Source organism: Mycetomoellerius zeteki, unplaced genomic scaffold, assembly GCF_001594055.1.
Source record: "Mycetomoellerius zeteki isolate Tzet28-1 unplaced genomic scaffold, Tzet1.0 scaffold64, whole genome shotgun sequence".
In the NCBI taxonomy this organism is placed as follows: Eukaryota; Metazoa; Arthropoda; class Insecta; order Hymenoptera; family Formicidae; genus Mycetomoellerius; species Mycetomoellerius zeteki.
In genome coordinates this window covers 1414037-1437509 of record NW_017257654.1, presented here as the reverse complement: position 1 = coordinate 1437509, position 23473 = coordinate 1414037, and the positions used below count along the sequence as shown (strand labels likewise).

General features: G+C 35.6%; 1 protein-coding gene across 1 annotated transcript in view; it reads left to right on the top strand.

The window, feature by feature from the left end:
* Positions 1 to 23473, top strand: part of LOC108728818 (serine/threonine-protein kinase 17B) — a 133834-nt gene that overhangs the window by 98674 nt on the left and 11687 nt on the right. Inside the window, exon 4 of the mRNA XM_018457605.1 lies at positions 22798 to 22924. Coding sequence (XP_018313107.1) covers positions 22798 to 22924 — 127 coding nt within the window. The remainder of the gene's footprint in view (positions 1 to 22797; positions 22925 to 23473) is intronic.

The following is a 23473-nucleotide window of genomic DNA, read 5'->3' as shown; positions in this document are numbered from 1 at the left end:
GTTCAATCATTTTCTTTGCTAAAAAAAATTGTCTATTCTAATCTTTTTTTTAAATTTTTCTACTTTTTTCCTGGCGCAGAAATTTACTTTTTATTTCTATTTTTTTTTTAGAAAATATCAAATAAATCTGTATACATAATAATCTCAAATACTAATAAATTGTACAACAATCGACAATGTACAATGTAATTAATAATAATGACTTTTAATTGGAATGTAAAAGCACCTCGGGTGGTCGTTTACGTAAAAAGGAATTAGTCGACTATTCTCGAGTTAATCTTGGTCGGCAAATGTAATTCTATCAGTAGAGCTGCGCACGGACATTTTTTCACGCGAGCATTTTTGCACGTGTACACTTTTGCACGTGCACGCACATACGCACGCACGCACGCAAATCTCGCCAAGAGACACAAAAGCGATAGAAAGAGCGTTTAAAATCGGTCTTGCGTTACCGTCCACGCCGTTATGTCACCTGACACTTTGCGGTGGAAGAAATGAAAATAGATCGGGCGGCATATCGCCGTGTACTCCTCCATGATTCATCTAATCCTATACGCGCCTCTCCCTTCGACATTCCTGAATTCCGTCGTAATCATCAAACCTGCGACTCACGCCAGCATGCGATATTTCTTTTTTCGCAGATCAGCGGGCGACGCATTCTATTAAAGAATCGATGACACCACGAACATGTGCGCGGTTTACGAAACGATGGAACGCCACGAAACAGCGCACAGCGATGAAATTCCACCACGAATTGGGCGCGAATGGGACGTTTCTGTCCCACGAAATATTTTTGTATGCGGCGTCGAGGGCGTCTGTACGAAAATAGCCTCCCGTATTTCGCCGCCGTATTATGCTCGCCTCGTGACGTTTCGCGTCAAGTTCCCGGATTTCTCCCAGCATTTTCCGTGAGACTAAAAATAATTTTTCGTCGCAGGCAGAACTCCATTCAAGCGGCGTGATGTTTCATAAAAGTCGCGTAATTGAGCCGGGGTATCTTGCTTAATCTCACGATCAGGCGGGTGGATTTGGGAACCAGGAATAGCTGTAGAAATCCTATAACAAGGTCTGGCCACTGTAGCAATTTTGTCAAAACAAGAATGAGGAAGAAGAGTATATATACCGTTTCTTTTTATATACGCTATCTCATTCTATAATTTATACTATCTTATTCATTCTAACTTATTGAAGTTGACAAAAACAACGGACTAATCTCGAAAGTTTATTATCTCATCCCTGGTAAAAAAAAGTTGATAGAGAACGATAAAAAAATCTTATCGTTTTGAATGTAGAATCTGTGGTTCGTGAATTCACTAATTTGAATCAGATCTTACAGGAATCTTGTACAAATTTTATAGAATCCGATAAAATATGATAGGATTCATATCCGATCAATCGTGATGCTCGTGAGGTCAACGATAGAAAATAATATAAACTTATAGAAAACGATATAAATTGATAGAAATCCCGTTCTCAATTGTTTTCTATCAACTTTTTTTTTACCAGAGATACTCTGTTGTTGGGTCTCTAGAAATAACTGATTCGACGCAACGCTGCAACGTCGAGAGCACCGAACGGAGATCCATAAAGAACGTAATTGAGCCGAAGAGTCGTTAATATTTTCAAACGGGTGATCCTCTCGCGGGGCTAAAAATAACTTGTTTATCATGCCGAGCTGCCATTGTGGTGATCATCAGAAATAAATCTTATTTTAACTTTCATATGCCTCGTTATCTGATTATTGCCGTTGCGTGTCGCGTGTCGTCTGCTGAAAATAAGAAAGCGACGACAGCAACTTTAATTCTTTTTCTCGGCGGAGCGATCGAATTTGCGAGGGAGGGTTACGACGACGACGCGCAACTTCGACGATGAAGTTTTATGCGAGCGTGTCACGCGCGAACGTCGTCCCAACTGACAACCAGTCTTTCCTATTTGGCGGCGAAGATTTGCAATTTGCGATTTGCACACCGCACTCGCGTGCGCGCGTAGGTATATGAAGTACGTGTTTATCGATTATCGGGCGTGATCGATATGGGTGAGCCAAGGCGAGCGAGTTGTATTAATAATGTTCCGGCGGGGCGACACGCATATGTCAGGCTCTCGCACGCGTTTCAGACTTCCACCTCTTGATCCTGAATGTCCTTTTTAACGTATTCTCGCATAACGACGACGGCAGTTATACAATCCAATTACTTGGCTTTCGCGAATTTGCGTTAATCACATCGATTTATCATTAACCAATAAATACGTCTTTCGTCGTTTTGCGCGGTTTACAAGATTTATAGGAATGTAATTATGAGCGTCATTAATTATTTCGTAATCGGAAAAGAATCTTTTTCGCAGTTGCGGAAAATTACGCCGAATATATCGCATGTTCGTATCGACCTTTGCAGCGTCTTATCGATCCTGTCCCGCTGCGATAAAACTAATGATTACGCAGAACCAAGTCATCCTGATAGCTCAATGTTTTCGAACTGATAAGATAATTTCGCGTGAATGATGATACCGGTGTTATTGCGGTACAACTACGCAATATCAGCAATTCTAATTTATTGTTCTAAATAATTATTGGCTGTTTTCCAGCTAAAGCACGCTGTGTTAAATTGTGTTACACCGTGTAAAGTAATTGTTGGGACGCTGCTTAGTTTCATAACATTCAGAGTCCATTATAGTCTTCCATTCTTATTTTTACGAATATTTAGTGTATCTATAATAGACTTAACGATTTTAATTTAGACTTACATTATATTTAAATATTTCAGAATTGATGATTTTTTATGATTTTATTAAATAAGTATTTTATAAAATAAATATTATAAAATAAGCAATAATGATAATTTTATTAAATAAGCATTTTATAAAATAAAGATGACTACCAAATAATTTTTGGAAAAGTTGGTAGTACACATATTTTATACACTCGTACTTAGCTTTTTACAGTGTCGAGCAGTGTAACATTGCGTCACAGTTACAACACTTTGTGTTACACTGTCATCGTGTATCTTGATGGAAAACAGTCATTGTTACAAACAATAACAGATTTTCTTTCGAGACTCAAAGAATCATGCAAAAGCGATATTTTTGGATCGCGAATTCTATAAGCGACGGCGATTAATTAGCTTAAACGGATAAGAATAATACAGTCTCCTCTCTCGGCGGCTAGCAGTGAATCATCGTTATTCAGATGTGCTCTGCAACGTTTTCGATTCATTGACCTGCGAGAGCGAATGACGTTTATTTTTCGCGCGGCCATTCAAGAACGCCGAGAAAAATAAGCCGATGAAGACTTCGACGATCGATATGTCTTGGAAATCGGCCAAGACGCGCATCATCGGCTTTGCATATTGCGAAAATACATGTCGCGATGAATCGCATGCCTTTTGTCCATATCGACGTGTGACGGCGCATCAAAGCGGATGCACGACGGAATTCTTTTAGACGTACATTGCACCGTTGGTACACAGCAAATATACAATGAGATGGATGGTAGGTTTTATGTGCGTGTAACTTTGACGCGATATTTATCCTTGTTTGTCGACGAGCTGATGCAATTTTCTTGTTCTCGTAACGAGATGCAATTTCACGATAAGAATACACAGAAAAATTTCTAGTTGAAAATGAGCAAACCAGAAGATTCTGATCACGTCAATTAGAATTCTAGTCGAGATGTCCAATTATGATGGAACTCTGATTTTAGCTATTGTGAAACGAATATTTGATCTTTTGTTTCTTTTATTCCTATTATCATTTATCAACGATATTTAAACACAGTTGGAAAATTTAATTTAATTTATAAATTAAATTTAACACACTTCACGTATCCCAAACATTCCACCTAAAATTTTTTATTAATACAATATAAATATGTAACACAAATATTATGTAAAAATTAATGTAAAATATGTTACACTGACACAATTTATAATACGGAAGTATATTTCTTCAATAAAATTGACATTTATAATATATTAAATTAACATGTTTTATCAATTTATCTTAGAATTTATATTATGAAACTTATTTTTAAGATATTTGTTTACTTATTCACGAATTGTATTATTTTAACATTAAGAAATGTTGAATGTCAATTCAACGTAAAATGTTCAAATAATAATTATTAAATTCGCTCGAATATATTTAAAATTTAATACAAGAATTTCAACAAGGGTCGCTTTCAACACATACCAAATGTTTTTTACAAAATGTTTTGACAACGATTACGGTAGAATAATTGTTATTTTGCGTGATCTCGTTACTGTTTGACAGAATATTTTTCTCAAAGCGATTAATCCTGCGTTTAAGGGGAAAAGATGTAATGTCCATCTTATTACGTGCACGAAACGTAAGATGCATGGCTACTAGCGCCGACCGAGAAAGGCAATTGGCCGACGAATAAGTTAACGAGCGCATTCGGGTTCATCCTAAAAATAACGCCGTGCCACGAATTCGTGCGATATGCCGCGGCTAAATATAGATTTCGCGGTTATGAATGGAAAAATGCACGCGAATTCCTTGGCCGATGTCCAAAGCGGCCTTCTTGGCCAACGGCCACGAACTTTCGGGCGCCGGTGTTCTAAAGCCGGCCTCACACCGTGCTAGTTCACCGTGCTCGAAACGGAGCAGCTATATCCGTCGACGCGCGACGCGCCGCTCCGGAGAGAAGTCGCGCGAGCGCTGAGAACACCGTCGCCGCGTGCGACGAAATAACTCGGCGTCCGCCGGCCGTGCAAATTCGAGAATTTGCACGACGAAGTCGTGTTAATTGCGGTCTTTCCATGTGTTTTCGTGCTTTCCCAGAGCCGCGAACCCCCGATCCTAATGCTCCGTTTTGCATTCCGCCGCGATGAGTCGGCTGCAAACGTTACTCACGCACATCCATCACATAGGGAACGTTGGCAAATATTAATTAGGAGAACGAAGACTCGCGCAGTAGACAAATGAAACGAGAGATCTGTCTATGAGCCATGCATATTTTTTACATTAATTTTATTTTTGTAGACACAAAAAAAGACGTAACATAAGAAAACATTTTGTATTTGTTTTAAACCGGTTCTCGTTAAAATTTTTATGTTGAGTTTTTAACGTACCTAAATGTTAATTTAACATAATGTGTTATTTGAATATTTTCTGTCAAATTAATATTTAACATTTCTTAATATTGAAATAGGACGATTTGCGAATAAATAAACAAATATCCTGAAAATAAAATAGTTTTAAAACGTAAAATTCTAAGATAAATGAATAAAAGATAAATGTTAATTTTACCGAAGAAATATATTTTCACAATTTGTTTCCAAATTGTGTCAAAGTATTACATTTTTGTGTTAATTTTTGCATAATGTTTGTATTACTTTTTAACATACTTATCTTAAATTAACACAAAAATTTGAGTGGACCGTTTAAAATATGTTAAATTTAACATAAATTTTCTATAGTAAGTGAAAATAGATCGTTAAGATTGAACACACGTGAAAAACGACATATCCGACTAATTTTATAACTGTGGATTTACAATTTTTTTAAGAAAAAGACGTAAGGATTATAATTTAGAACATAACGTTGATTTTTTTAAAGATTTTTTTATAGTTTTCGAGAGAATTGCGCGTGTGCATTTGTGGGAAAATCATCATTCCCGTTATCCGGCTGTGCGATCCATTCTGCGGCTTATCCTTTGCGGGCGGCCGTTTCTAGCCGCGGAATGCTCGGCCGTTGATTCGAGAATAGACAAGAGCGGTCAGTTCGCGCTGAGGGCACGCTCTATCAAATGGGCAGTTTGCAAAAATAGGAAATATGACTCGTGCATTTACCCGTGAAATCTATACGATGGCGATCGTAAAACGTCGATAAAAATTCTGTACCGCATACTGCAAACTGGAATTTCTAGTTATTCTGTCAGAATACGGAAGCCTTCCTTTTCACGTGGCTACTAAGTCGATTCGGTCCTTATTCGCGATCTTTAATTGTTGTATCGCGGAAGATATTGAAGAAATACAACGAACCGTGAAAAAGAATGCAACTGAGTGGTTGATAACATAAGTAATGCGTGCGTTTTCGTGAGATTTCTCAAGAATTCTTGCCGGCATATCTGAATCAACGTTGAACGATTGAAATCAAAGGGAAATAATCGTGTATTCACCTCGGTTAAAGCAGCTTTTTCTCTCTCGACGATAGAATATTTTTCTCTTGATCGCAATCGTCGCAAATAGGTCGTCCTCTCTTCACTTGGTAGCAGCGCCTACGACAATCTTGGTCATGCGATATTTCGTAGATGCAGATATATATCGCTACGGATTTAATGCACCGACGACTTGTTTATTCGAGCAACAAATCGCCGGGGCGATGATAAACGTGGGCAAGTCGCGTGTCGGGCCACGCATATTACTGCCCGCTAATAATAGACCCGCGTAATAATATCGGCGATAAAATCGGCACCGAATAGTAGGCTGCGCCAAGTTCGCGTCAAGAGAGCCACACTATTATATATACATATATATATAAATAAATTTAATTATATTTATATATAAATATAATTAAAATTATATATTATTTTTTACATATAATTATAATAATAATTATATTTATATATAAAATTATTTTACATATATATATAATGTTTGTAACTTTCACCTGGTGTTGTGTAGGTGTTACGAGTCGAAAATGAGCGTTCCCTTCGAGTCTTGCGTCTCGAAATCGCCTTGCAGTCTGCCAAGGACTCTCAATTAACGCTCTTTAACGAGCAGCTAATCCTTTCACCGCGTGACAGACCAAGACTTTGGAGCATTTACTTGTATCTTTTTTGTCACTTATCGTCACACTTCTCGGTCAATTAGTAGCCTTTTACGTGTCGTAAGATGAAAACTTGGTTGGCCAAGAGCGACAACCGGTAAGGCGGCAGAAGCTAATCTTAAACGACGAGTCTCTTTCTTTCTCTCCGAATCTAATCATCCCAGCAATATGCTATACAATTAGCATGAGTCTACAGAACGTTATTAGCATCAATATTTCGTTGTGAATATAGTGAGTAATGTCGTTTCACTTTGTTGCGCAGTAGAAACTACAAAGACAAAACTGACGAATGAAATCATTTCTAAGGTATTCATATTATGTTTGATTGTATTCAAATCATTATTGATGGTCTTTATCGTTTTTGTATTTTTTGAGCATAATTGATATGTAAAAGGTTACGATTATTAAAAGTCCAAAAGAAATTAAATCCTTAAATCTGTACTGTTATAAATATATTTATCAGTCGTATTTAATAAAAATGGCAAATACTTTGTTCTAAAATCAGCTAAAATTCTTTTTCTAGCAAAACCAATCAAGTGCATTCTATTTTAATAAATAGAAATTATATTTCTTATGTTATATTACATTTTGTTAATAAACAAAGAACTTTTTTAATTTTTGAAAAAAAATGATTTTATTGATAACTTGAGTAAGAAAAATTATATAAACTTCTTCACTCTTGTCAAAAAAATTTCAAGTAGAGAAACCGTGATTTTTGCCAATGAGTTACTTAAATGTAATATCACAGATTCTTATTTTGTATGATATATTTTTTTTGATATGCGTTATCTATACGGATCTATGTTTAACTCGTACTATCTGACTGAAAATCAAGCCGATGGCTTGGAGGAGATAGAATAGTGCGCGCTCCGAAATTTCGACATCCACGCTTGTTTGTTCCGACGAGACACATTTGGAAACAATGAAGAAAATCACGAGGCGCGCGCGCGACATATGATATAAAAGCGAATGGCGTTCCTGTAACAAAGTGCTGTCTAAGTAATTGCAACATGTTTTACTGTGCTTGTCGCAGTTTCACGTGCTCGCTTTCGCTAACAGCAGCAACAGTAATACTGCCGAGTAACAGAGCGGAGAAGGTAATAATCGTTTGTGCCACGTAAAGCGATGTTACATCACACGACCGAGTCCCTCTGTAGCGACGACAATCCGACGATGATCACGTCGGTGATCTTTGCAGTTGACGAAGTCGAAATGTGAAGTGAATTGTGTGCGATGTCGACTCGGTTCCATGAAATGGAAATAAATATTAGCTTCTCTGTATATTGTACGAAAACGAAAATGATTGTAAGTCGAGATGTGCGTCGCGTCAACGTCTTTCTCCGCATGCAAAACGTTATATGTATTTCTCTCTGTCGTACGACGAGTGATTAATAACAGAGTCGAGAAAATATGTTGCTACATATTTCTATTTTAATCCTCGGCCTTGTAAAATCTTGTATCTTTCATCAGTAATTTGTATTTTTGTGCTTCAGTAGAGATTTTTATATTGTTCCGGACTGTATAAAAATCTGAAAAAATTTTTTGAAAACTGACGATGAATTTTTATCTCAGAAATCGGATTCTATTTTACTTATTTCTTACAGATTTATCTATTAGGAGAACATTTTCTTTTAAAATTTATCCTGAAAATATGTGTTTGTGGTACAATATAATATTTTAAAGATTTTTACCATGCACTTCAGTAAAATTAATCAAACTTATTTTATACTTTATTGTAGTTTTATCAATGAATGAGAGAGATTTACATTAAAATTCTTCGAATAAAATTCTACAATGTTCTCCTACGACTACCGTATTTTCAGGGTAAACTCTAAGAAAAAATTCTCTCCGTGTAGAATCACAATCAGTATACAGAATGATTTTGCTAAAATTCTTTCCATTATGCCTTCAAAATTTAATCTATAATAGGTGGTGGATAAGAATATCATTTGCTCGTTCAACTCGTGTCATAACAATTCTGCGTTCACGGCATCCACTTAGGCACCCTAGAGTTATAAAGTCGAGTCTGGAGCTCGCCGGATTTACGGGGTGGTATATCATTAAGAGCCCGATAAATCGATTTCATCGAATGCACCGCCGTGCCTAATGAACAGACAGCGATATATATATATATACATACATTTAGATCCCTCTCAATCGAGCTCTCCATCGTGAGATGTATGTAGTTCCTAGTAAGAGTTCTATGAGGCCAACTAGACATTCATTGATGAATCTCGCGAGTGGGGTCAATCGCCCGTTTTCCTTGGAAAATCCGATGAAAAGCGACGGATGTCCGATTTGCTTTAATTAGGCAATTCGCGTTTATCCATCCGCGGAATCGGAGAGAACTAGAGACCGATTCGTCGAATAAATTCCTGCAAATTGTCGATTATCGTCGTATTTCTACGTAACGCGAGCCAGTCAATTAGACGAGGAATTAATTATTCGTAATTTAATGAATATATGTAGACTCCGAGTGGATGATCCAATACTTTTAATAATTCAACGAAATTACATTTGGAAAATACTGCAGGATGTCTTCATTCGCATTTATTAGGCTATTAAGACGCGAATTAATGCGTATTTCACGCATCACGAATACAATGGCCAACGAGTTTGCCGAGAGCGAACGAGTCGTATTCCGCTTTATTACCATAACGCGAAGATAAAACGTGCGTGTCGTTGCGATATATGTTATCAACCGGCGAATTTATCAATTATTACCACACATATGCATTTACTCATGAAGCGAACACAGCGCAAATAACTTCTTAACATCAAGTCTATTCATTCAGCTGTTCATTAGGATAATTAAAGGTAATGAAAAACGATATAACTCTTTCTATACTCTTTCTAAATATTATTATATTTATGAAAATACATTTCCTTTTACTTAATTCTTTTCGATTTAAGATTATATCTTAACAACAACACTGTAAATAATGTACGGAAAAAATAGTTTTCTAAAGATACAAATCCGAAAATAATTTTGGTCTATCAAAATAATTACGTGGGACGCATAATGAGAATGTAAAAACTTTTGATATTTTAGCAATCATTTTGAGTGTCTTACATAGAAAGAACAATTTTGTTGAATCATAAAAAATGTAGGACGCTTAAGGCAATTAAAATATCAAAAGTTTTTGCAACAATGCTCGAGAGAATTGTGCTTGAGCATCATGCTTGAAAATGATGCGAGATTCCTACTCTCTAAAACTTTTAGACTGAATCTCATTTTGAAGATGAAATCTCAAAAGATTGAAAGTTAAGCCACTCTTTCAAGACTGGTTCAATTTTCAATCTAGAGTGGGATTCTACTCGAAAGAATTTAGAAAGTATGTAATTATTTTGATGGTCTCACAATATTATTTTCAGGTCTGTAGGGGAACCTGGGGTATAATGGTTATAGTTAGATTTTTTCAAGTTTTAAACATATTAAAGATAAATAAATCAACTTTGTTATATATTAAAATATTTTTTGAAGTATTTACTATAAGGAAAACTTAAGTTTTACTGCAAAAGTATAGATTAACAGGACGAAATTATTGTTTTGTGAGAGTGTGTCGTAACCTCACTATGTCATTTATGCAGGGCATAATGGGGCACCACAGAAAACTTGTCTATTTTTAAAAAATTAATATTGAACATTGCTTAAAAGTGACTTAGAACATATAATATAAGTAAAAATACATTGTTGCACTTTTAATTTTTAATTTTTTATTAATAATTCTATATGTGATGCTGAGTGATACATTATACAAGGTATACTGTTATTATATTGAACATAAATAAAAATGTTTAAGAAGATAACACAAATAAAATAATTCTCATCATTTTTATCTACACTTGCACATGAATCATAAACTCATTTTAAACATAAAATAACACCAGTGCACCATTATGCCTCGAAGTACATAAATTTACTTTAGATAATATAAAATATCACAGATAATCAATATATTTGTATAGATTTTACTAAAGTAACAAGAAAAGATTATATAATAAGATAAATGTACTTATGACAATAAAAAATAGAATTTTGTTATTGCTTACCTTATGCGAACATACCAAAGAATCTGTAACTCATTCGCGGACAGTAAAGCGAACACATTAAACAATTTTTAGCAATTTTCAGGTAAAAATAATATGACAACTAATAACAATATATAATAAGATATATCTAACAGTAACTATTGTCTGACAATTCATTACATATTAGCATATCTGTAAAAAGATATCGAGTACATCCCATTATACCCCATGGTTTCATTATATCCCAGGTTTCCCTACCTAGCTAAATTTTTTATCTAGCTAGATATTTCAGCAAAATTGTTTTTTCCATGTATTATTTTCTTTGTTAAGCAATTCAGTTTAGAGAAAAAAAATCTTTTATTGAGTAAACAGGAAATTGCATTGAATGCAGAGTCTGAAAACCGAGAAAAGGCGCGCGCGACGTAGAATTTTTTGGAAGGAAAAAATTAATGCGTGAAAGGAGGCGAACGAACCGTCTACGAGGCCCAATGCTTTTTAACCGACGGATTTATGAGGATACGTCTCTCGCGTTCATTGAAACTTCCGGTGGCCGAGAAAAGGGGAAGGTAGAGGCCGCGCGTGCGAAACTGTTGCGTGCGCGTATGCGTGCCTCGGCATATTAGGCACGCAATCAAGTTCGAACAAACAAGAGAGAGAAAGAAAGAAAGAGCGAGAGGAGAAGAGAGGCAGAGGCAGCGGAGGGGTCTCGCAGTTATCGCTCGGCGAAAGGATTGGTTTGTGCGTAATGAAAGTACCGAGACACGGATATTGATCGTTCGCGCACGAACTCGCCCGACGCGGCGTATTTTAACAGCTGCACTTTACCTCGCGCGAGAAGCAAAGATTTGGAAGGTGCGTGTTGTAATTACGGTCATGCTCTAGTCGCTTATCGGTCAATTCTTTCCAAGATACAGCGTCGCTTAATGTTGGACCATCCATCCTCTTTTCTCTTTTTCACCGTTCTCTTTTTTTTAAACCCAAGTGGAATTTTTCGAAAGTATCTGAATAATTACACAGGTCAACAAGGTTTTGTTGTTGGGAAGCTGTGGGTCATTTCCGACGTAATTTTCTGCGTAGAATCCGAATCTGAAATCAGAATTGGCCTATCACGTCAGGATTTTGAGATATTTGAGGATATATACTCGAAAAATGCGTTTTTTTGCTATTTTCGAAGTTATGATCATTAGAGTTTTCCACGTCTAGTGAAGAAAGAAAAACCGATATTTGTCAATAAACAAACAACTTATTATTTTTTTTATACACACCTGCAAAATATCCTTTTTTATGCATTCAGGTGCTTCGTTTATCGAGCGAATTTCGAGCATCCTAAAACTTTCAGCGAGAAAGTTGTTCATTCGGATATGAACAAATGTTCTGGAAAGTTTCATTTTCATTGCATTAATAAGTTTAAAACTAATGATTTGTTTAAAGTTGGTAGACGCCTTGCACTCAGAGCCGCAGCGCACAAGACGCGCTGTCCGTTATTCAAGGTCCTAATATATAAACAGTCACAATTGTGACTGTTTGCTGTCTTAACAATGGCCCCGCGTAAGTGTTTAAATGATCCTAACAGTTTTTGTTATATTTGTGGTCGTTTCACGTTTGTTAAGAACAGGATAAAGCTTGAAGATAATGTGAAATCATTTTACCGCAATTACTTCAACATTTCGATATCCAATCAAGATAAGTCTTGGGCTCCACACGTAGCTTGTAAATCATGTGTTGAGTCATTAAATTAAAATGCCCGTAACTTGGCGAAAAAAAATCGTAGGTAGTCGATCAATATCTCATTTTGAAGGGTAAGAATATTACTAAATGATGCAAATAGCACAAAAGACCCAAAAAATTGGTTGCGTCCTGTACATAACCTCTAAAGTAGCATAAAAACGCATTTTTCGAGTATATATCCCCTAATATCTCAAAATCCTGACGTGATGGGCCAATTCTGGTTTCAGATTCGGATTCTACGCAGAAAATTACTTCGGAAATGACCCACAGCTTCCCGACAACATCCAAGACCCCCTTTTTTGTAGACCTGTGTTATGAATGCCCGACATTTCAGAAAATCTTCTAAATATGTATTTTGCTTTGACTCGTCCTCGTTACTCTGTATTAGTCCTGATTTGCAATAGTAAGCTTTAAGTTGTAAGAAATTAATATCACAGTCGAATGTGAGGAGAATAATTGACTATAATTGGTCAATTTCTTACAGCTTAAAGTTTACCTACATAATTTTTTCTTTAACTGTATAGCAAAGACACATTTCTTTGAATTGAAGAAACTTTTCTCTGGGGGTGTATTTACGTCTATTCGAAACTTTGCTCTAATTGTAAGTGAACTGATGCCCAATTTCTTCACTTCCAGATAAATTGCGGATAATCTTATCCAAGAGATATCTCCATTGTATTCTGGGAGATATCTCTTAGATAAAGTTATCTAGAGAAGAAATTAGGCATAAGTAATGAACACACCCAGAGAAAAGTTTTATCGATTCAAAGAAAATTTGTTTAAATGAAACAAATTTGTGCAATTGCTATACACTGAGAAAAAGATGTCTAAAAATATATTTGTGAGATATACATTTATTTCACTGAAATAAATATTTATTTAAATACGGGCGAAATAAAATTTTATTCCTAGCAAATAAGCCATCTATTTTATTTTTTTGCAATTAGTGAGATATATTTCACAGAAATGAAATATATTTCACAGAAATAAGATATATTTCACAGAAATGTATATTTCGTCATCACAATCAAATTTCGTAAGTAATATTTGCTTCACAATACTTCGACGTTTTTCTCTCACGGTTAAAGAAAAGCTTCCTTGATTTGAAGAAATTTTGTGATTGTCCCTTTTTGTTAGAATTTAAGAAATAATTTGATTGTGTAATAAAAATCTTTTTTTAAATGAAAGAAATATATTTGGTATATGTAATAAAAATTTCTTTACATGAAAAAATTCTTCCATTTTATGTAATAAAAAATTTCCTTGCAAATAAAAAATATTACGTTTATATTTAATACAATATTTATTTATATTATTATAGAAATGTTCTTGTTGAATTTACTCAAAATTTCTGTATATTAAAGAAATATTTTTTTCATTTTACGAAAAATTTTTGTTATGTTAAAATATTTTTTTATGAAGGACGGGCGTATCGATACGCTAAAAAAGAAGCAACTTTTTACAAAAATATCGATTTGAAATGTCTCAAAGACGATTATTAACCCATATTTTATCTTTGAGGCTATTTCAGACGGATATTTTTGTTAAATGTTGTTTCTTTTTTACCTAAAGGGCTGCAATTTTCAAACACTTTTTATCATATTGATACGCGTATCGCTCATCTTTAATTTTCATTACCAAAAGGTTAGTTCAAAATATTAATATTTTTCTTCATTTTAATAACAGAATTTATTAAAATTATTTTTTTATTAAAAAAAACGGTTTGTTTCTTTAAATATTAAAATAATTATTTCTTTAAATTAAATATCTATTGATCTAATGTGTTCGTTTACAGCTATTTTCTTCATAAAGAATAAAATTAGTATTTTTAACGCCTTATATATGAATTTACTTTCTCATGATGAAAACGAACTTGTTCGAGATGACTTCCCCCATCCACACACACATATACAAGCACACGAAAACTTTGCGTCTAATATTTTCGCTTTTAAATATAGCATTTTTAAAAGAAATTTTATACTTTTAATATTAAAACATGATGTATTACATTGTGTAACATTGATACACATAGCATAGCGACTTGCTTTGCGAATAATTATGATGACGTCTTGTGATTACCCTCTACTTTATGTACTTTCGTCATGTGACGTAACTTTGATTAGTACCATCGGATTCCTCCTCACTTCAAAAAATATAAGAAATTCGTTTCATTATTCTCGAGGAGGGCAAAAACAGGCCTTTTCGTAACACCATTCTTTCAATGTTGCTGTACAAAAATGTTAGATTAACTGATATGTTTCGGTGTATACATATTACGTACGAGATTAATACTTATGAAAAAAATCAGGTATTGTATCTGCGAATTTCCACGATGCAAGCACCTTACAATTCTTTGTCAGACATTGCACCGATTGCACAAAATATTTCAGAACCACCAAGCTAATATATGGCACCTCCGCCGCGCCGGTACGAACAGGAACGCTACGTCCTTCCTCTGCATCCTTATATTTGTCGCGGTCAAGAGACAGCAATCTTCTCTCTCTAAGTGATTGACCAAAAATGTGGCATGCAAGAATACGTATATTCTTTCGCGCAGTCACGTGCCTTTTGCATATATGATTTAAAAAATCTTTTATTTGATTTAGAGACATGTTTTTCTTGGATCAAAATAACCAAAACAATTAAATTATTTCTTACATTTCTGTCATTACTTTCTTAGATTTAAGAAATTATTTGTTTAAATTAAACAAACAATTTGAACTAATAATATATTTACTTTAAAAAAAGCTAATAACGTCATTTATTGAAATCAAATAAGTTTTTGCTTTCTTCAAAGATGCTTTCACTTTAACTTAAAAAACCAAATTAAAGAAATGATTTTTTTTCAATTTAAATATAATTTTTCTCTGGGTGCAATTAGATATAAAATAATAATTCATTGTTTTATTTACACGCATTTTATATGTATGTTCAGCGTACAAGTGAAATATCCGAGATTTTTAGCTTATGAGTTTTAGTTTTGAAAATTTTGGTATAACGATAATAGTCCTGAACTTCATTCCTCGAAATGGAAAATAGCCGGACTCGCGCTCGCGATGAAAAGCGGGTAAAGCGACCAGGTCGTCTACCTTTTTCGTAGGCTCACGCTTCTAATTGTCGTTTGCTCACGTACAGCCGGCTCACGAAGTGTCACACATTGTTAAGCGGATCGGCGGGCTAATTACGAATCACAGGCGCTCATTGACACGCCTAATGAGTGCGAGATGCGCGAGCGTAACTACACAAAGGTGTAGTTCCCCTTTTCCGGCCCCCGGCCTTCTTCCTGGCGTTGCGCTGATTGAATATCTCTCGCCCGACTTTTCGTGCACGTGATGTCGCATTGTGCACTGAAAAGGAAACACATTTGAAAGACGGAAGACACACCGTTATCCCGCGGATGATTTCTTACGTTTTGCGGGGACATTGTACTCTTTGCCGGATAATGACGTGGAGATTTGCCCCGTTAACTTTCCGTGAAATCTCGCTTTCGCTGTTCCAATAGGCACGGACGTGTAGAATTCGATTGCATAAAATGTACGTAAAGTACCTAATTCTATGAAGAAATGTTTACTGTTAGATATCGAAGGAGTAATGGTAATCTGGTACCTGTGAGTTAAAAAAATAACTTTGTTATAATTTTATTATTAACATTACTGTGGTTAGTTCGAACTAAATAACGTCCATATTAATGTTAGTAAATAATAAACTAAATTTGAGTCAAATACATTTCTTAAGTTAAATTGTTTAACTCCATTGTTTTAAATTAACGACATATTGAAGACGAGCAATGGCGATTTATATTTATAAAAATGATTAAAAATAACTCAAATTGAGTATAATTTGACATTATGAATTTAATAGTGTCTTTTGCCCATTCTTTTGACCAAGTTAGATTAACTTTAATCTTGATTTAATTTATTCTTTATTTTTTTTCTAAGAATTAGAATGGGATAAAGAGTAAATTAAAGTGAGGTTAAAGTTAAGAAATGGGTATTAATCACATGGCGACACAGTTAAAATCTCGTATGGACGGCCATGAGAATTGTCGCGAGTTGTGATTCTTTGTACAGACGCAAGGTGAATAACGTCGGGTTCGATTTAATGACGCGCATCCTTCCTGCAAATCGTTTTTGCGCGGGTCGTGGCACTTAAGCGCTAACATCCGACAGAGATGCCCGCTGCGAGGCGCAGGAACACCTGTTACAATTCGCAAGGGTGCATTCGATCGATATTTATGTCGGGCACGCCGCGCCCGTCTAGTCTAGAAGTTGTGCAAGACCGCGTAAGAACGGTAAAATGGATAACGTATTGCAGCCGTTGCAGGAAGCGTGCCTATTGCAAAAAAAGTAAGATGATTGATTTGATCTGTAGTCACGCTTTACTTTCGTCCAGGGGTCTTGTTCGAAGATAATCAAGCGAAAGGTAGTATTTTCGAATTGTATATTTTATTACGACCGAGATTTTCTTTGCGCATCTCGGAAGCTGTTGATCGACATTGCTGTTAGGAAAATATCGAGCTCAAGTAGATTAAAGATGAGTAGCTGATATACAAAAGCAGCTATGTTCAAAAATATAAATAAATTAGCTATTGGAGAACGAATCCTAAATTTCTTAATTACGAATTGGATGTTTTAAAAATGTGCTGAAACAGCACCTTACCTTATGAAATAAAACGAAGAAAGTGAATCTAATTGCGAAAGAAGTTAAATCTCTACTTTTGTAGAGAGAAAAGTACAAAAGAAGTTAAAATGCCTACTGTTGCTAATACTGTTATATCCAGTCATGTTTAATAAAAATGGCAGACACTTTGATCTGAAATCAGCTAAAATCCTTTCTCCAGCTGCAAAACAAGTTATTACTTTCTATTTTAATAAATAGAAATTGTATTTCTCACGCTATATTATACATGCACGTTTTGCTAAAACAATGGATTTTTCTTAATTAAAAAAAAAATCGTATTGATATCTTGTGAATGACAAAAATTATAAAAGTTTTTTTGCTGTCGCCACAAAAATTTTAAATGGAGATAACGACTTTTGCCAATAGGTTACTTATGTCAGATACGAAGTTTCGAACGAACGACGATGAATTCGCGAGCACCTTGTATTGAAATACGCGAGGAATCTACGTCGCGCATCTCGCGTTGTTAATTAAAAGCAAAGTAAGTCTGAAGGAGACACGCGGAGAGTGCTCATCTGTGCTTTGGCGATGAAAAAAAATTTCGAAGCAACTCGCATCAGTCTATAAGATAGGAAAAAGAGCGAATCGACGACGCGCACCCGCGTCACGATTAATTACGTCGATTACGTGACGAGTGCGCTCCGTCGAAATCGTCGTTTATTGAACGCGTTAAATTAAGTGGCGCGAGATTGCCGTCGAGCGTGTAATGGACGCCAAGACCGACGTGTGTCCCCTCGAAAAATGCATACCGATGTGCGAGGTGCCGTATAGACAGCATCGGGCCTGTCGTTATACTGAGAACGCGAAGGTGAAGGCCCTTTGAACGCGCTCGGTGTCGGAATTCCTACACGAAAAGGAATTTTTAAATAATTTTGTAAAATCATTATATTAACGATTTTGCAAAAGTATCCAAAAATTTAGTTAGATATAGATTTGTGAATATTTCGGACCATCAAAATAATTATGTAGAAGCTAATTAATTAGTTGTTAGAAAAGTGGTCAAAACTTTCTACAACACATGATTCTTATATAATTATTTTAATGGTCCAACAAAATTATTTTCAGGTTTCTGTATCTACAAGTTAAATTTTTAAATACTTTAGCAAAGTCGTTCTTTCCGTGTATGTGCCTGTGCGTCACTTTCACGCAAACTAAACAGGATTTGAATTGCTATTCAAATGACGACTGATTCATTCGCGTGTTCACGCTTTCGCACGTAACGAGATGAATAATTAAAGATCGACAATTAAAGTTGAGTTTAAATTTGATACGCACAGCCGTCGAAATTTGGAACGAGGCAGCGAGCGTCTCGCGTTGTGTAAAAGGATGTGGATGGAACAAAGGCACTCGACACGCTCGAGGATTCAGTTTGTGTGTTACGTTTCGTTAAATCAAGTTACGAGTCGAACGTGACCAGGATTCATCATGAGCTACTTGACGTACGACGAATAATGCGATTCAAAAACGGCTCTGTAACGCCATGAGGTTGCAGGTTGGTTTTCTTTGTGTCACGTTTTGTCTCTGTTTCGAAATTTCTATCTTTGGCTGAAAAAGCGACATCGTCATAATTTCTCAATTTTTCGTTCCGTTTTTTTTATAATTTATGCGCTTATTCTTATTCCACTTACTACACAGAAAAAAAATTTGCAGATTTTAAATAAATATTTACTCCAATATATAGTACTAACGAAATATTTACTAAATGTAAACATATTTATTTTCGATTTAAACATAACTGTTTTATTTTGAATAAATATTTACTATAAATAAATATTTCGTTAGTACTATTGGAGTAAATATTTGTTTAAAATCTGCAAATTTTTTTCAGTGTAGATCCTTTATACATATTTTCAAAAAGGGAATGTATAATTAAGATTTGTATCTGAAAATTTTAAAATTAATAAAATATTCGTTTATCAATATTATACCGAAAGAATAAAGTATCTAAGTTTTGCTGAAGTATCTAAAAATTCAGCTAGATACAGATTTAAAAATAATTTTGTTGGATCATTAAAATGATTATGTAGAACGGTTAAGTGTTAATTACAGTACTGCAAAAAGTTTGAACATTCTAGCAACTAGTTTAACCATCCTATATAATTATTTTGATGGTTTAAACAATATCATTTTCAAATTTATATCTAGCTAATTAGATATTTCAGCCAAATCGTACTTTCCGTGTTATACATTTTTATTAATGTGCCAATGATTCATAATATTATCGATAGCAAGTTAACTAGTAAATTATCATTACGCTGTTACGAGATTTCGCTTTCTAGCTTCCGGATAATTGAAACTAATAATTTCTCTGGAAACCGGGAAATCAGAGTCATTCATGGCTCCGTCGCGTTCTCCTTTCGATGTATGCACGCGCGTTGCATTGCGTAGGAATCAATCTCGAGCTCACGCTTCGAGTTCAGGAAGTGTCTCTAATAAGGAACAAAGACATTTCCATAATTAACCATTACACGCGAAGTTTGCAGCCGGGTTTCTCGAGCGTCGACGTCGGTTCCCGGCCTTGTGATTGGATGTGGGCGAGTCGATCGATTACCACGAAAATTGTCCTCGTCGCATCTCGTGTGCGGCGTGCACCAGCACGGTGTTCTCCGTCTTCGATTCCGACAATCCTCTGTGCCGTCACGTGTAAAAATTCTGCATCGGAAAGCCGTGGACGTTATTTAAATTTATCGACTTTGTGTCGGGGAGAAGAAATAAATCATGAAGCTGGGCATGAATTGCAATTTCTTGCAATTCCCGATTCAACAAAAAATAGTATCGTCGATCACGCAAATTCTGCATCACCCGCGATAAGGATAATGACTTTACTTGAATTTATCGTTAAGTCTTCAATCTTTACTAACCGCGTCATGATTCTCGATGGACGTTTATAATAAGTGAAGGAGCAATACGGTCGAGATTAGATTTTAGTGCCTAATACTATTTATATGTAAATTTTTAATTGTATATGTAGTATATATAATTGTTAATTTATAAATTTTAAATTTAAACATTTTTTTAGTTAGATTATGTAACTGTGGGCCGCTTACTGTTGGACTTGAAACATAATCATAAATTGAAGTTGAAGTAATATCACAAATTAAAATGATCGTCGATTTAATAATGATGTTAATAAGCACTGAATAGAACTTATTGAGAAAAATATATACTCCAGCCAGTTTGAATGTCTCGATTATCCGGGACGAGCTTTTTTTTTTCGAATTTGTCCACTGGAGTATACGATAATATTTATTATAATCCGTATCGTTTAACGCATCATTGCTCTTTTGTAATCTGGCGATTTATTATAAAATAAAAAATTATATTAATATCAGTTATGCGTCTAAACTTTCGATAATTATCATCTCGCTTATAAATCTTGAGTCACGAGATATATAAGAACATAAAAGTGGCATTTTCCTTAAAATAAGTTATTTGCGGATCTACGCTGGTTGTAAGTCGTAATAATACTTATTATACTTATTATAATCATCATCCTGTTTGTCGATTCGTGAGATATATAAGAACATAAAAACAAAAGTGATCTTTTATACTTAAAATCAGTTATTTACGGATCGATGGTTGAGTAAGTCGGCTTATAATAATATTTATTATACTTATTATACTTATTATGCACTTATCTTATAGAGCTATCGTATTTCGATATTTCCAGTTCTTCAAGCTGCGTGCTATTAATACAAATTGCACACACTGAAAAAAAAGATTGGCTGCTGCAGCCAATTAAAAATGCTATGCCATATTTTACCATCTAATTTGTTGCAGCAGCCAATCTTTTTTTTCAGTGCAGTATTACAATACGACAATAAACGAAAGGTCTGAATAGGCCTACATTTACCCTTGCGACTGTCTCAGTCTCACCCTAATCTAATTTTTAACTCCTCTTTTTTTATGGTTAGTAGGGCCGACTTTCGTTTCCCATGAGCGTAATTGTAACGCGCACTCTTTCATTAGGACCTTTACAAGCTGCGTAGCAAACATCTGCGCACAAACATTCGAATGAAACAGAGTTGTCGTCAGCTATTCCCCAACGGTTTCCTTTCGCGCGTATCGAAAAGAGCAAGTGACGTGGCAAAACGTCGTGATAACACTGAAAAAAAATGATGTTATATCAACAGCATTATTTTAATTTAAAATAATTTTGTTAACAATAACTCTATTTATGAAACAAATGCTGATGCTCTTGTTTTAATAAAAATTTATTTGTTTCATTAATACTGTTGTTGAATAATCAACCAAATTATTTTAAATTAAAACAATGCCATTTTTTTCAGTGCAAGTGATTTACCATCGCACGCGTTTTCTTTAATAAAGTGTATCGATAATGGCATCCTTTAGGAGTCGCGACCCGGTACTGAAGACATAATTCTCGAGCAACCTAGGTGGTCGTAAACCAGTCACGGAGCGTTGACAATGGATCGGCAACGAGCTTCCTCTCGTCTCTCGTTCTTCTCGGAGGACTCGAGCCTCGTCCGCAACCTCTACTTCCTACCTCTTCGGTATTGTTCGATTGTTTTTCGAGGGAAGAGTCGGTGCGAAATGCGAGAGGAAGAAACGATGTCATGTGGGCAACGACGAGAGTTGCACCTAGGCCACGCGACGACCTTTCTTATCTCGGAATCGTTTACGTCCAGGTATTATGCCTCGCGCGAGACGCCTACGCGGACTCATGTTATTGTAATGTGGACGTTCGTTGCCTCTCTTCCACCTGATCGTTGAAAAAAAAAAGAATGTCTTGTGCGTTACGTATGTGCCGCCTTTGCCTTTCTCCGCCTCGCCCCTTCTGATGATTAATCATTCACCGGCGCCCCGGCAAAAATCTCTATCGCGCGCAGTCGACGCGGAAGTTATTATTTTTCAGAACTCTGTTCGAAGTAGCGATGTATCGGGTGGTCTTTCAGTAATTAGGACTTGAATTAAAATTCCGCCGATGTGAGATTGGCTCGAGGCCGCCCCGGCTACAATTAAACCGCAAGTCGTGAACTAACGATATCGCATGAGCGTATGTCTTTACTCTTTAAAGATGGTTACACGGGTTATAATTATGGGTATAATTATAAGCCGTGTAATTTACTGCTATATTTACACGGTGGCGCCGAAATTCCTGAGATGTTGTACGATGTAGAAAAAGTGTCTCGGCCCGGTTGCGTGCTTCTGATAATTGACCGAGACCACGAAAACACCTGGGGCTGCTTTGTCCATGTTAACGGCCAAGGGAGAGAGAATATGCCGGAGAGCAATCGTCATGCGACCGTCCTGAAAGGAAGCTTTACTTTCTCCATATTATCTCGCGGCAGGAAATTGGCATTGTCGCGGAGATTACCACGAGATAAAACCTGCTCGCTTCTTTTTTCTTCTCGCTCGCGTTTCACAAGGCTACGCCTTGGACCGTCTTTAAGGTTTCGAGAAATTACAAGCGTAAGGTATATAAACGTACGGTCGAAACAGTCACAATCTACTCTGTAGCAATCTTATTTTAGTAACAGCCTTTCTTTCGTTAATGACCTCTCTTTACATCGAATCACTCTTTATCTCTCGCCTCTTTTTATGTTTCAGCCACAGAATTTGGTACTTACTGGAGAATTTCCAGACTGCGACGTAAAGCTGTGCGACTTTGGCATATCACGGTACATCAGTCACGGAGCGGACATACGAGAAATTTTGGGCACGCCCGATTATGTCGGTGAGTACTTTACTCTAGAAATTTTATGTAAAAAATTGGCCACATTCCGTCATAAAAGATAGAATAGAGATATTCATGCAGCTCAATCTATTTTATATATCTAGATATCTCTTTCTATCTTAAACACCGTCCTGAATATGACGGATAAATTAAAAGTTGTCTAAATGATGGTCAATCTTTTACTTGAATAACTCTACTTTTACTCTATATACATACTCTGTATACGTTTTCCACAAACGCATCACTGAGAGAAATGATTTTGTTATAGGAACAAATCAGGGGAAAACAAATGTGATATTTGTTAAGGAAACGATCGATTAGTTACTATTGCAAATTAATTATTTCTCATTCGTTAATGTAACAAATAATCAATAGTATCGTTAGCAAATAAAAGGCTCATATATATACATAGAAGTCGTAGACGGTCGTAGGGTCTCAAATCGTAAGAAATTGACCAATTCTAGTCAAGTATTCTCCCTATATTTGACTGATTGGTCATTTTCCTACGACTTAAGACACGATCATCTATGATTTCTATGATAAACGATC